Raw genomic sequence first — 12,708 nt, 5'->3', positions numbered from 1 at the left:
CGCAGTGCAGTGCTTGTAATGCTAGGAGGTGATTGTGATTGGTGCAGATGATGCACTATGAAGGTTTAAGAAACTTACCTGTTGCCTTGCAGCGCTCTATTTGCTTTCATTTAATGGAATGAAGATTGCTTTCAAACCAAAACTATTCTTTTATTAAAAAGCAACCACTGGAGGAGAGAGACAAACAAACACACACCCACACACACATCAGCACTGTAGGGGATGAGGGAAGGGAGGGTCCCCTGAGGAGGTGAGGTCCCGGGACGGTTAAAGATTTGTGTATGTCCAGGTATCATATGCAACCTTATCTTTTGGATTACAGTGCAGTGGGTACTGTACTTCAGCAGGAATGAACTGCAGAGGGATGGGTGTTGAGTGCACTAGGTACTGGCCGTCCACAGGGCTGGACTGCGATCGGGCAGGAGTGGAATGCAGAGGGTACAGACTGGAGCCAAGAAGTTGATAAGAGTGTGTTGGCAGTGACTGGGGACACATGGAAAAGAGGTTTGCGACAGTGGCCGCAGGGAAGGGCACATGCAGCGCTGCTTGGTTTAAGTGCTAGTAGTGCCTGGAGAGTGTCAGCTTGGCACTTCATAACTCCTGCTTTCTGCAACCCTCCTGCCCCCAACAACTTGCTTCAGTGATTCCCCAAATCAAAGCCACTAGCCAGCTGTGAGTGGCTAGACTCCTCCAGGGTACAGAAGAAAAGACGGTTACTCACCGTTGTAACTGTTGTTCTTCGAGATGTGTTGCTCATATCCATTCCAATTAGGGTGTGCACGCGCTGCGTGCACGATCGTCGGAGAATTTTCTACCCTAGCAACACCGGCGGGTCGGCTGTGGAGCCCCCTAGAGTGGCGCCTTCATGGCGCTGAATATATACCCCAGCCGACCCGGCGCCCCCTCAGTTCCTTCTTGCCGGCTACTCCGACAGTGGGGAAGGGGGGCGGGTTTGGAATGGATATGAGCAACACATCTCGAAGAACAACAGTTACAACGGTGAGTAACCGTCTTTTCTTCTTCGAGTGTTTGCTCATATCGATTCCAATTAGGTGACTCCCAAGCCCAACTTAGGTGGTGGGGTCGGAGTGAGACATTGCTGTGTGCAAAACCGCTGATCCGAATGCAGCATCATCCCTGGACTGCTGCACTAGTGCATAGTGAGCTGTAAATGTGTGGACTGATGACCAAACTGCCGCTCTACAAATGTCCTGGATCGGAACTTGCGCCAGGAAAGCAGTCGAGGAAGCTTGGGCCCTCGTGGAGTGAGCGGTGAGGTGCGGTGTTGAGACACCTGCCAGGTCATAGCAAGTCCGGATGCAAGACGTAATCCAGGAGGATAGGCGTTGTGAGGAGACCGGTAAGCCTTTCATTCGGTCGGCCACTGCAACGAAGAGTTGCGTCGTCTTTCTAAAGTGCCTTGTGCGGTCAATATAGAAAGCCAGGGCCCTGCGTACGTCCAGAGAATGCAAACGTTGATCCTGGCGAGTAGCATGTGGTTTAGGATGAAAGACCGGGAGAAATATATCTTGATTGATATGGAATGGAGAAACCACCTTAGGGAGAAAGGCAGGATGTGGACGAAGTTGCACTTTATCCTTGTGGAAAACTGTGTAAGGGGGCTCGGATGTAAGCGCCCTGAGTTCAGAAACCCGCCTTGCTGAGGTGATGGCTACAAGGAAGGCTGTCTTCCAGGATAGGTACAGAAATGAACAGGTGGCCAGTGGCTCGAATGGAGGACCTGTGAGCTTGGAGAGAACCAGGTTGAGGTCCCACGTCGGAACGGGCTGACGTTGTTGTGGGTACATCCGATCTAAGCCCTTGAGGAATCTAACGACCATCGGGTTAGAGAATACCGAGGACGCGAGTTCCCCTGGGTGAAAGGCTGATATAGCGGCCAGGTGAACTCTAATTGAAGATATCGCCAACCCCTGCTGTTTTAGGGAGAGGAGATATTCCAATATGAGAGGAATAGGTGCCTGTAACGGGGACATGGCTCGTTGTTCGCACCAACAGGAGAACCGCTTCCACTTGGCCGAGTACGTGGCTCGTGTCGAGGGCTTCCTACTGCTCAACAGAATCTGTTGGACCGAGAGTGAGCATTGTTGCTCTGCCTGGGTGAACCATGGAGCAGCCACGCCGTGAGGTGAAGAGATTGCAGGTCGGGGTGACGCAGCCGGCCGTGGTCCTGAGAGATGAGATCTGGACATAATGGAAGCGGGATCGGTGTCTGAACCGAGAGTTCCAACAGTGTGGTGTACCAATGTTGTCTCAGCCATGCTGGAGCGATCAGAATTACCTGTGCCTGGTCTCTGCGCAATTTGAGCAGTACCTTGTGGACCAGAGGAAACGGAGGGAAGGCATAAAACAGGTGGTCTTTCCAGGGAAGGAGAAACGCATCCGAGAGGGAGCCCGGAGCTCGACCTTGCAGGGAGCAGAACACGTGGCACTTTCTGTTGTCTCGAGATGCAAACAGGTCTATCTGGGGAAACCCCCACTTCTGGAAGACGGAATGTATGATGTCCGGACGGATAGACCACTCGTGCATCTGAAAGGACCTGCTGAGTCGGTCCGCTAAAGTGTTCTGGACTCCAGGGAGGAACGATGCCGTGAGATGGATTGAGTGGGCGATGCAGAAGTCCCACAGGCGAATGGCCTCTTGGCATAGAATTGACGAACGTGCTCCTCCCTGCTTGTTGATGTAAAACATGGCCGTGGTGTTGTCGATGAGAACTAACACACAGCGGCCACGTAGGAGATTGAGAAATGCCTGGCACGCCAGGCGCACCGCCATCAGTTCCCGAACATTGATGTGCAGAGCTAGCTGGGGTGCGGTCCACAGGCCCTGGGTATGGTGTTCGTTGAGATGGGCGCCCCAACCCAGAGATGAAGCGTCTGTGACCAGGTGCAGAGAGGGTTGTGGGGCGTGAAATGGCATCCCCTCGCAAACCACATTGTGATCTAGCCACCAGGTGAGGGAGGTCAGGACCGAGTTCGGGACCGTGACCACCATGTTCAGGCTGTCCCGATGTGGGCGGTATATCGATGACACCCAGGTCTGGAGTGGGCGAAGCCGAAGTCTGGCATGCCTGGTTACGTACGTGCAGGAAGCCATGTGACCCAGCAGGGTGAGGCACGACCTCACCGTGGTAGTTGGGAAGGCCCTGAGCCCTTGAATAAGGCTCGTGATGGTACAAAAGCGGTTGTCTGGCAGGATGGCTTGTGCACGTCTGGAGTCTAGGACTGCGCCGATGAATTCTATTCTCTGGGTAGGTTCTAAAGTGGATTTGTCCTTGTTGAGTAGGATGCCCAACTCGTTGAATGTGTGCACTATTATGTGAACGTGAGCTCGAACTTGCTCTTTGGTGCGACCGCGTACCAGCCAGTCGTCTAGGTACGGGAACACCTGTATCCCTTGCCGACGAAGGTATGCTGCCACGACAGCCATACATTTCGTGAACACTCTTGGGGCCGAGGATAGGCCGAAGGGAAGGACTGCAAATTGGTAGTGCACCTTGCTTACCACAAATCGCAGGAAGCGTCTGTGAGGCGGGTAAATTGCAATATGAAAGTATGCGTCTTTCACGTCGAGGGCGGCGAACCAGTCTCCAGGATCGAGGGAAGGGATAATGGCCCCCAAAGAGACCATGCGGAACTTCAACTTTACTACGAATTTGTTGAGTCTGCGCAAGTCCAAGATGGGTCGCAGACCCCCTTTGGACTTGGGGATCAGGAAATAACGGGAATAAAATCCCCTGCCCCTTAACTCTACTGGAACCTCCTCTATGGCCCCCATAGCAAGGAGCGTGGAAACCTCCTGTATAAGAAGTTGCTCGTGAGAAGGGTCCCTGAAGAGGGACGGGGAAGGGGGGTGGGAGGGAGGGATTGAAGAAAACTGGATAGCGTATCCCCTCTCTACCGTGCGAAGGACCCAACGGTCCGAAGTTATAAGGGACCAAGCATGGTGGAAGTGGGAGAGGCGATCCCGAAAGGAGGGGGCTGGATCCTGGGGGATGACTGGGGCGCCGTCCTCAACCGCACCTTCAAAAGTTCTGCCTGGGGCCTGAAGGTGGCCTTGGTGGCCCCTGGTTCTGACCGGGTTGAGGGCCAGTCTACCTTCTCCTACCACCGCGCCCCCGCCTTCTGGCAGAGTCCTGTCTCTGACGAGGCGGAGGGGGGTAGAAACGTTGAGGCTGGGGCCTAAATGGTCTGCGCTTGGGGACCCGCAACATGCATCCCCAGGGAGCGCATGATTGTTCTCGAGTCCTTGAGGCTCTGCAGACGAGAGTCCGTCTTGTCCGAGAACAATCCATGTCCCTCAAAGGGCAGATCCTGTAGGGTTTGCTGCAGCTCCGGAGGCAAACCCGAAACCTGAAGCCAGGAGATCCTCCGCATAGCGATACCTGAAGCCAGGGTTCTCGCAGCCGAGTCCGCTATGTCCAAGGAGGCCTGCAAGGAGGTCCGAGCCACCTTCTTACCCTCCTCTACCAAGGCCCCAAACTCCTCCCTGGAGTCTTGGGGAACCAATTCCTTGAACTTCCCCATAGAGTTCCAGGAATTAAAGTTATAGCGGCTCAGGAGCGCCTGCTGGTTAGCCGCTCTAAGTTGCAGCCCTCCGGCTGAATAAACTTTACGGCCAAACAAATCGAGGCGCTTAGCCTCCTTCGATTTGGGCGCTGCGGCCTGTTGACCGTGGCGCTCCCTTGCATTCACTGATGACACCACCAGTGAACACGGCTGGGGATGGGTATACAAGTACTCATAGTCCTTTGAGGGGACAAAGTACTTTCTTTCCACCCCTCTCGCTGTGGGTGGGATAGAGGCAGGAGTTTGCCATATCGTAGTGGCGTTAGCCTGGATCGTGCGGATCAGGGGCAACGCCACTCTGGATGGGGCATCCGCAGAGAGGATGTTCACAATGGGGTCTTGCACCTCCACTATCTCCTCTGCCTGAAGGTCCATATTACGTGCCACCCTACGTAATAGGTCCTGGTGTGCCCGGAGATCTATCGGGGGTGGACCTGTGCTCGTTGTGCCCGCCACTGCCTCATCTGGGGAAGATGAGGAAGATGCCTCAGGTGGCAAGGGATCCAAGGGCGGGGCCTGGTCCAATGAGCCTTGGAGCGGAGCATCACCTGCCCCTGGGTCCAGGATGTCAGGTGGTGCGGGCACGGAAGCCTCCATGCCCCCTGGAGGAGGGCGAGAGATGGTGGACTCTGGGGCCCTTCGCTCAGAGTGTACCGAGCGAGAGGCTGATGGTGGTGGAGCCCCTTGCGCTTGGTGGTATGCCCACGGGGTCCAAAACGACCAGTGCGAAGGTCCCTGAGCGGGATCCTCCGCTACCTCCTGCCAGTGGCCCATGTCCGGATCATCGGCCTGTCCCTGAGGGGGGTATGCCGATCTCGATGCCCCATCGGAGGAGCGGGACACTGATCGAGATGGCCATGGCGGTGCCGACCGCGCCGAGACGAGCTCCGGAAGGTACGGTGCCGTACGGTGCCGGTCCGGAGATGAACGGTCCCTGTGCGGTGCCGGCGAACGGTGCCGAGATCGGGATTGGTGCCGATGACCGCGTCGGTGCCGAGAGTCCGACCTGGACCTGGAATGTGATCTTGAGTAGGCCCGGTGCCAGGAGCGGCCTCTCGACGTCGAGCGTTGATCGTATCGGTGCCGAGAACTACGTCTCGATGTCGATCGGTGCCGACGATCATAGCGGTGCCGAGACGTAGAACGGTGCTGCGACGATGATCTTGGCCGCGAGTACGACCGGTGCCGAGGTGATATCCGGCGCCGGGACTGCGAGCGGTGTGGGGACCTGCTTCGGGACCTGGACCGGTGCTGTGGTTCCAGCCCCTGCGATGGAGGGCGCATCAAGGCAGGTTTCCCCCTGGATTGGACCGGACGAGTCAACGGTGCCGACGGTGCCGGTGGTTGGGGCGGTGCCGGCTCCGTGAGAGCGATCAAGTCTCTCGCCGTCGCGAAGGTCTCTGGGGTCGACGGGAGGCACTGTATCACCGCTGGTCGCGGTGGTGACCCTGTCTGCACCGGACTCAACGGCCTCGGAGCCGGAGTCAACGGTGCTGGAGGCACCTGTTTTTGGTGCTCCACAGGCGGACGCGGCTCTACCCCCGGCACCGGGGGAGCCGGCGTCTTCAGTACGGTAGTCCCCGTCTTATGGGATTTTTTTATGTCCCGGGGATGATGAACGGCGCCGAGGCACTTGCTGTGAGTGCGGTGCCGATGTGGTCCGGTGCCGTGGAGGCTTGTCCGACGTGGTCGGAATGGTCGGTGCCGCCAGGGCACTGCGCACCGAGGCGCTAGGTGCCGGGGCTTGACGCGCCGATGGAGCATCCGGGCTAAGTGCCGCCTCCATAAGGAGTTGCCGAAGCCGAAAGTCCCGCTCCTTCTTGGTCCTCGGTCTGAAGGCCTTACAGCTCTTGCACTTATCTGTCTGATGGGACTCCCCCAGGCACTTCAGACACGAGTCGTGCGGGTCACTCGTTGGCATAGGCTTAGCGCAGGACGTGCACTGTTTGAAGCCGGGAGCCTTGGGCATGAGCCCGGCCACGCCGGGGGAAAAAGGGGGAGACAACCCCCTTAATCCCCTTTAACTATATAACAACTATTAACAAAGTGAATAAACAACTATCTAACTATATACAACTAGAACTATAACTATAACTATCAATAAACGGAATAAGCTAGGGAGAGTGGAGAACAGCTAAGCCGCGCTCCACAGTTCCAACGACCGTCAGGGGCGGTAAGAAGGAACTGAGGGGGCGCCGGGTCGGCTGGGGTATATATTCAGCGCCATGAAGGCGCCACTCTAGGGGGCTCCACAGCCGACCCGCCGGTGTTGCTAGGGTAGAAAATTCTCCGACGATCGTGCACGCAGCGCGCGCACACCCTAATTGGAATCGATATGAGCAAGCACTCGAAGAAGAACTCCTGGCTACATACATCTCTGACCTGCGAGTCATCCTCTGACTCTTGGTCCCCTGCCACCTCCTCACCCAAGATTTCCTCCTCCTGGCTCAGTCCACTCTCGACTGGCATGCAAGCCACCGAAATATCCACAGTGGCCTTCGCAATGGAGGTGGCGTCACCATCAAGTATCATGTCCAGCTCTTTGTAGAATCTGGAGATTGTGGGCACAGCACCGGAGTGGTGGTTTGCCTCCAACACCTTGTGGTAGGTGTTCTACAGTGCCTTCACTTTGACCCTGCACTGCAGTGTGTCCCAGTCATGGCCCCTTTCTCTCATGCATTGTGATATCTGTCAGTAGGTATCACAATTCCTATGGATGGAGCACATCTGGAACTGGATAGCCTCCTCTTCCCAAATGCTGATGAGGTGCAGTAGCTTGGCATTACTGCAAGCCGGGGATCGCCTGGTGCGCGGAGCAGTCATGGTCACCTGAAAGATGCACTGAGACCACTGCATGCGTCACCGAGCAATCAGGGAGGAGACTTTTAAAATTCCCAAGGAATTTAAGGGGTAGGGTTCACAGTTGGTCACCTGAGGGCAGTGCAGTAGAGTTCAAACTGATGACCAGAGAGGCGAGAACAGGGATTGTGGGACACATCTGTGTCAAAGGAAGTCCAATCACAGGCCAAGCGCAGTGCTGTAAGCGACCAGGCTGTCTACACCAGCAGCGAGGCACTGTAGCCCCAGCACAGAAAGCTGCATGTCAACTGCGCAGTTTGTGCACATGAAGTGGCTTGGCAGTGTGTACATCTCAGAAGTTACAGGGCAGAAAGCTGCTTTACCGTGCAGAAACTTGGCAGTCTAGACAAGGCCATAGATGGCTTACATAAGAATGCAAGACTGGTCATACTGGGTCAGACCAGTGGTCTTTCGAGCCCAGTGTGCTGCCTGAGAGTGACCAGTGCCAGATGCGTCAGAGGGAATGAACAGAACAGGCTTGTTGACCTGCAAGGTGAGAGTCTTTCACCTTATCTTTAATTTCATTGTTGTCAATTCCTACTGATGCTATCTTACCAGCCCTCCCCTGAGGTTACTAGGCAAATCAGGTGTGAACCACTCCTTTGACACAGATGTGTCCCAATCCATCTGAATTGAGGCAGACTTTGGCCCAATGTCAATTTGGAAAATACCTGCTTAACCCAACAGGTTTCTCAAAGTCTCTGTTGCTGTGAACCGCATGTAGTATGGATGTGTGAACCCCAAAGATATCAAACATGAAAGAAACACAAGGCCAGTTCTGAGGTGGTTTCCAGAGCCAGGCCTCAGGATTAAACAGCTGTGCTCAAAAGAAAAAGGGGCCTTAGCACCTATAAAAATAACTGGTTGCAAAACCAAAAAAAAAAAAAAGAAGAAGAAGAAAAATAAATAAATAAAAAAACCAAAACAAACCAAAAAAACAACCCAGAAAAGCTACCATCACAAATCCATCACCACTGTAGATTTTGACATCTCCTGCCTGATGTGACATCTTTGCTTTGCAAACAAGAGATCTGGGGAACTCTGTGGGTGTTACCCTCTAACTGGGTAAAAGATTACACATCTTGTCTCAAGTAATTTTCCTCTTAACAAGATTTATTTTAAAATTTATCAAAATAAATTCCATTTTAAATAGAAATAATTACAGTCTATACTGGGTCTCTACTCTCATGCATGCTATTTTTATCACATATTCCCCCACTCTAATTCCTTTGGAGTGAAGTTTTAATTTCAGGATTAGCCTCCATTTCCTATATAGTAGGAGGGGGCAGGGAGAGAACTAGAAGAAAACATGAATTATATTGCAACACTGAAAGTTATCACATAATCAGCCTCTTACGTTACACTAATTAACTTAAAGTTTAATTTTATTGTCACTGGTAACAACTTATTCAAATATTACAAAATATAAACCACTAGGACAGTTTTCTCTTAATTCCCATTTCCACCCAGTCAGCTTTGTGTGAAGTCATGTTCTATAATAACCTAGGAGCCTTCCATTTTTGAGAGTTCATTTCTCCCTTGGTCTTCTTCCACCCACACTCATGGGAGGAGTCTCACACTACGTGGGAAGGCTGCATCATAGATTCATAGATTCATAGATTATAGGACTGGAAGGGACCTCGAGAGGTCATCGAGTCCAGTCCCCTACCCGCATGGCAGGACCAAATACTGTCATGAGAAAAACTACCTGTGCTCTATTTTCACACTTTCTAATCTTTCAGGGTAGCAGGAGCTGGAGAAGTGGTACAAATGTATAAGACTTAATAGCAAAACTAAGAGACCAAACCACAGACTCTGGACTCAGCATTCATGTATCCTGCAGTCTGAACTTGGAATCTGATACATTCCCTCATTGGCTACCATCATGTGTCCAGCATGGAAGTGCTTCTTCTCCATCAAGGCAGCCAGATTGGGACCCAGAGGCATGGAATGGCTCTGATGGAATCAGCTGTTTCTCTCTGTGCTTCATGAAACTTTGGATCCAAATGGTAAAAGACAGTTGTTCCCAATTTAATCATGGCATACTTTAGGAGTGTGACCAATGCCACTTAACTAGGGAGCAGCTTTCTAAAAATAGTTTACCTGGGCCACAGGTCACCATCGCTTCCATCTCTGGGGTGAAAATCAACCACTAGTACCTGCAATTTCTACCTGAGTTCTTGTCAAATCTTTGACCTTACTTGGAGTAATTTTATACTTTTCTGGCGTAGAATTCTTCACCAACCACACAACAGATCAGTAGCGATAGTGAAATATAACTCCCCCCAAATATGCCTTTTTATTTCTTTAATGTGGTGCAACAGATTTAAATTAGGGACTAAATTCAGGTACAGCTTAGAATCCCCATAAGACACCAAATTTCAGGTAGCTATTAAAAATAGGTATCTTTCTGCAGCTATATCACATTCAACACGGATTTCATTTTCTACACATTTGCAGCATCTCCCAGGGGTGAGCTGAAGAGAAATGTCACTTCCATTTTTCCCATCCCTACCTAGATAGGGATTGCATTTCCCAAATAATAGGCAACATGCAGCTGATTAGGAAGGAGATATCTTCAGGAGTGACCTTCTGCAGGTCCCGGGCCACAATTGCTTTGGGAGCCAAATGCATGGGTATTTTGCTTAGTTACAAGTCATTTACTAGGGAATCCTCTTCTCAGCCCTTTAGGGAAAATATTGACCTAACCACTTGAACAATAGGGGGGTTGGGATGGTGATGGGGAATAAGGGAATCCCTCTGACTTACCCTATCTTCTTCTGTTGTTACAGAGGGTGAAATGACATTTTTCCCTATCGCTGCCCTGTTCCTGCTCTTTGTTATAGTTCAATATATTTTAAGTGAGGAAAATGGTAATAAAAATATCTGCTCTCCAACACAACCTGAAGCAACATGAAAGCAACTGGGAATGAAACAACTTGTTGCCAAAGGGGGAACCTGATGACTATCAATTGCTTTGAAATGGGGGAACAGTATAACCGTGATGCTCAGGGTTTGTTTAGACTAGGAAAAGTGGTGGAGTTTAGGTCAGGTCAAGGGGAAAGCTAATGCCAACCACTGCACCTGGGCTGCATCTGCAGTACAACTATAATTCTCTTTTTACATCAAGATCACTAACTTGAGCAGCCAACACCTAGTACAGTCCTAGTGGATGTAAGGCACAGGTGGTTTTTGCCTCAGTGTAGCTTGTTGGGATAAAACCTCTCTTCCCCACCTGGAACTGATGAACATTCCTGGCTGGTGGGACACACTCCTTCAACTCAAAAGGAAAGGAGTTGATAGAAAAGATCACAGGACTGATCCCAAAGAAGGGTGAGCTGCAAAAGGCAGAAGCACGCAACTCATCTGGGGGAGCTGAGAGACCACGCTGAAGATGGTGCAAAGATCACTATTTGGGAATTAGCAAATGTGATTTTAAAACAAACATACAAACTAAAAACCCCACACTTTGGCCAGCCCTAGTCAAGGCATTTGTTACAGATCACTCTCGTGGATTTTCTGATGTCTAATAAGGGTTGAGTTCTGACTGAAGCGTTTCCCACACTCAGAGCATGTGTAGGGTGTCTCTCCCGTGTGGATTCTACGATGTGTGATAAGGTGTGAGCTCTGATTGAAGCGTTTCCCACACTCAAAGCATCCATAAGGTTTCTCACCCGTGTGGATTCTCCTATGTGTCATAAGGTATGAGCTCCGATTGAAGCGTTTCCCACACTCAGAGCATCCATAAGGTTTCTCACCTGTGTGGATTCTCTTATGTGCGATCAGTACAGAGCTCTGATTAAAGCTTTTCCCGCACTCAGAGCACACGTAGGGTGTCTCTCCTGTGTGGGTTCTCTGATGTGTGATTAGGGTAGAGCTGTGATTGAAACTTTTCCCGCACGCAGAGCATGTGTAGGGTCTCTCACCAGTGTGGATTCTCTGATGTGTGGTAAGGGCTGAGCTATAACTGAAGCGTTCCCCACACTCAGAGCAGGTGTAGGGCGTCTCTCCTGTGTGGATTCTACGATGTGTGATAAGGTGTGAGCTCCGAATGAAACTTTTTCCACACTCGGAGCATATGTAGGGCCTCTCTCCTGTGTGGATTCGTTGATGTGTGATAAGGGCTGAACTATCAATGAAGTGTTTCCCACACTCAGAGCATTCATAAGGTTTCTCACCCGTGTGGATTCTCTGATGTGCAGTAAGGGCTGAGCTATAACTGAAGCGTTTCCCACACTCAGAGCACGTGTAGGGTGTCTCTCTTGTGTGGCTTCTCTGATGTATGATCAGAGTAGAGCTCTGACTGAAGCTTTTCCCACACTCAGAGCATATGTAGGGTCTCTCACCGGTGTGGACTCGCTGATGTGTAGTAAGGGCTGAACTACTAATGAAGCATTTCCCACACTCCGAGCACATATAGGGTTTCTCTCCTGTGTGGATTCTACAATGTGCGATAAGGTGTGAGCTCCGAATGAAACTTTTTCCACACTCGGAGCATATGTAGGGCCTCTCTCCTGTGTGGATTCGCTGATGTGTGATAAGGGCTGAACTATCAATGAAGTGTTTCCCACACTCAGGGCATCCATAAGGTTTCTCACCCGTGTGGATTTTCTTATGTGTGATAAGGTGTGAGCTCCGATTGAAGCGTTTCCCACACTCAGGGCATGTGTAGCATGTTCCTTCCAAGTTCATTCTCTCAAGTGTAACAAGGTCTGAGTGGCTATTGAAGTTTTCCTCTGGCCTGTGCTGACTCTCACAGGCTTTTTCTTTTTCTTGAAGTGCACTACTCCCAGAATCATTCCTTTTGGATCTTCCTGATAATGTCCGTTGTGGTTCTACTTGCTCAGCATCTTCCTGCTGGGGTTTCTCCTTGTTCTCGCTCACCATCCCAACACCTGATGGGAGACAGAGAGAATCCAGACATAGGTCATTCCCTGTGCCAGAGAGAAAGGAAATCTCAGAGAGAAGAATGGAAAAAGGGATGAACAAAGCAAAATATGTGCAGGAGAAATCAAACCTATCAGGAGCTGATTTTCCCCAAATCCTTCCCCAGAGGAGAGAGAGGAAGGGATTAGTTCTGGGTCCGCATCTTACCAGCTCTCTCAGGGGAAGGCCAGATGGGGAGGGATCTGCTGCCAGTTGTCAGTCAGGATACGTGGGAAGCCATGAGTGACATCTGCCTAATGATTCCACATCTACAGGGAACAATTCTGAACTTGGAGAGCTCACAAAGTCTTGGTAGGGTATCCCAAATGTTTCCTG

General features: G+C 51.3%; 1 protein-coding gene across 16 annotated transcripts in view; it reads right to left on the bottom strand.

Annotated features, from left to right (window-relative positions):
- Positions 1-8,813: 8,813 nt before the first annotated feature.
- Positions 8,814-12,708, bottom strand: part of LOC101931003 (zinc finger and SCAN domain-containing protein 2-like) — a 32,371-nt gene continuing 28,476 nt past the window's right edge. For 9 of the 16 annotated variants that reach the window (XM_065569614.1, XM_065569619.1, XM_065569621.1 and 6 more), the window contains one exon: positions 8,814-12,380. In XM_065569614.1, the coding sequence (XP_065425686.1) occupies positions 10,942-12,380 (1,439 nt within the window). In that variant the 3' untranslated portion in view covers positions 8,814-10,941. The remainder of the gene's footprint in view (positions 12,381-12,708) is intronic. The other 7 variants (XM_065569622.1, XM_065569615.1, XM_065569620.1 and 4 more) reach the window with 1 other exon arrangement.

Source organism: Chrysemys picta, chromosome 16 (assembly GCF_011386835.1).
Source record: "Chrysemys picta bellii isolate R12L10 chromosome 16, ASM1138683v2, whole genome shotgun sequence".
NCBI lineage: Eukaryota > Metazoa > Chordata > Testudines > Emydidae > Chrysemys > Chrysemys picta.
This window is presented reverse-complemented; position numbering and strand designations above follow the sequence as displayed.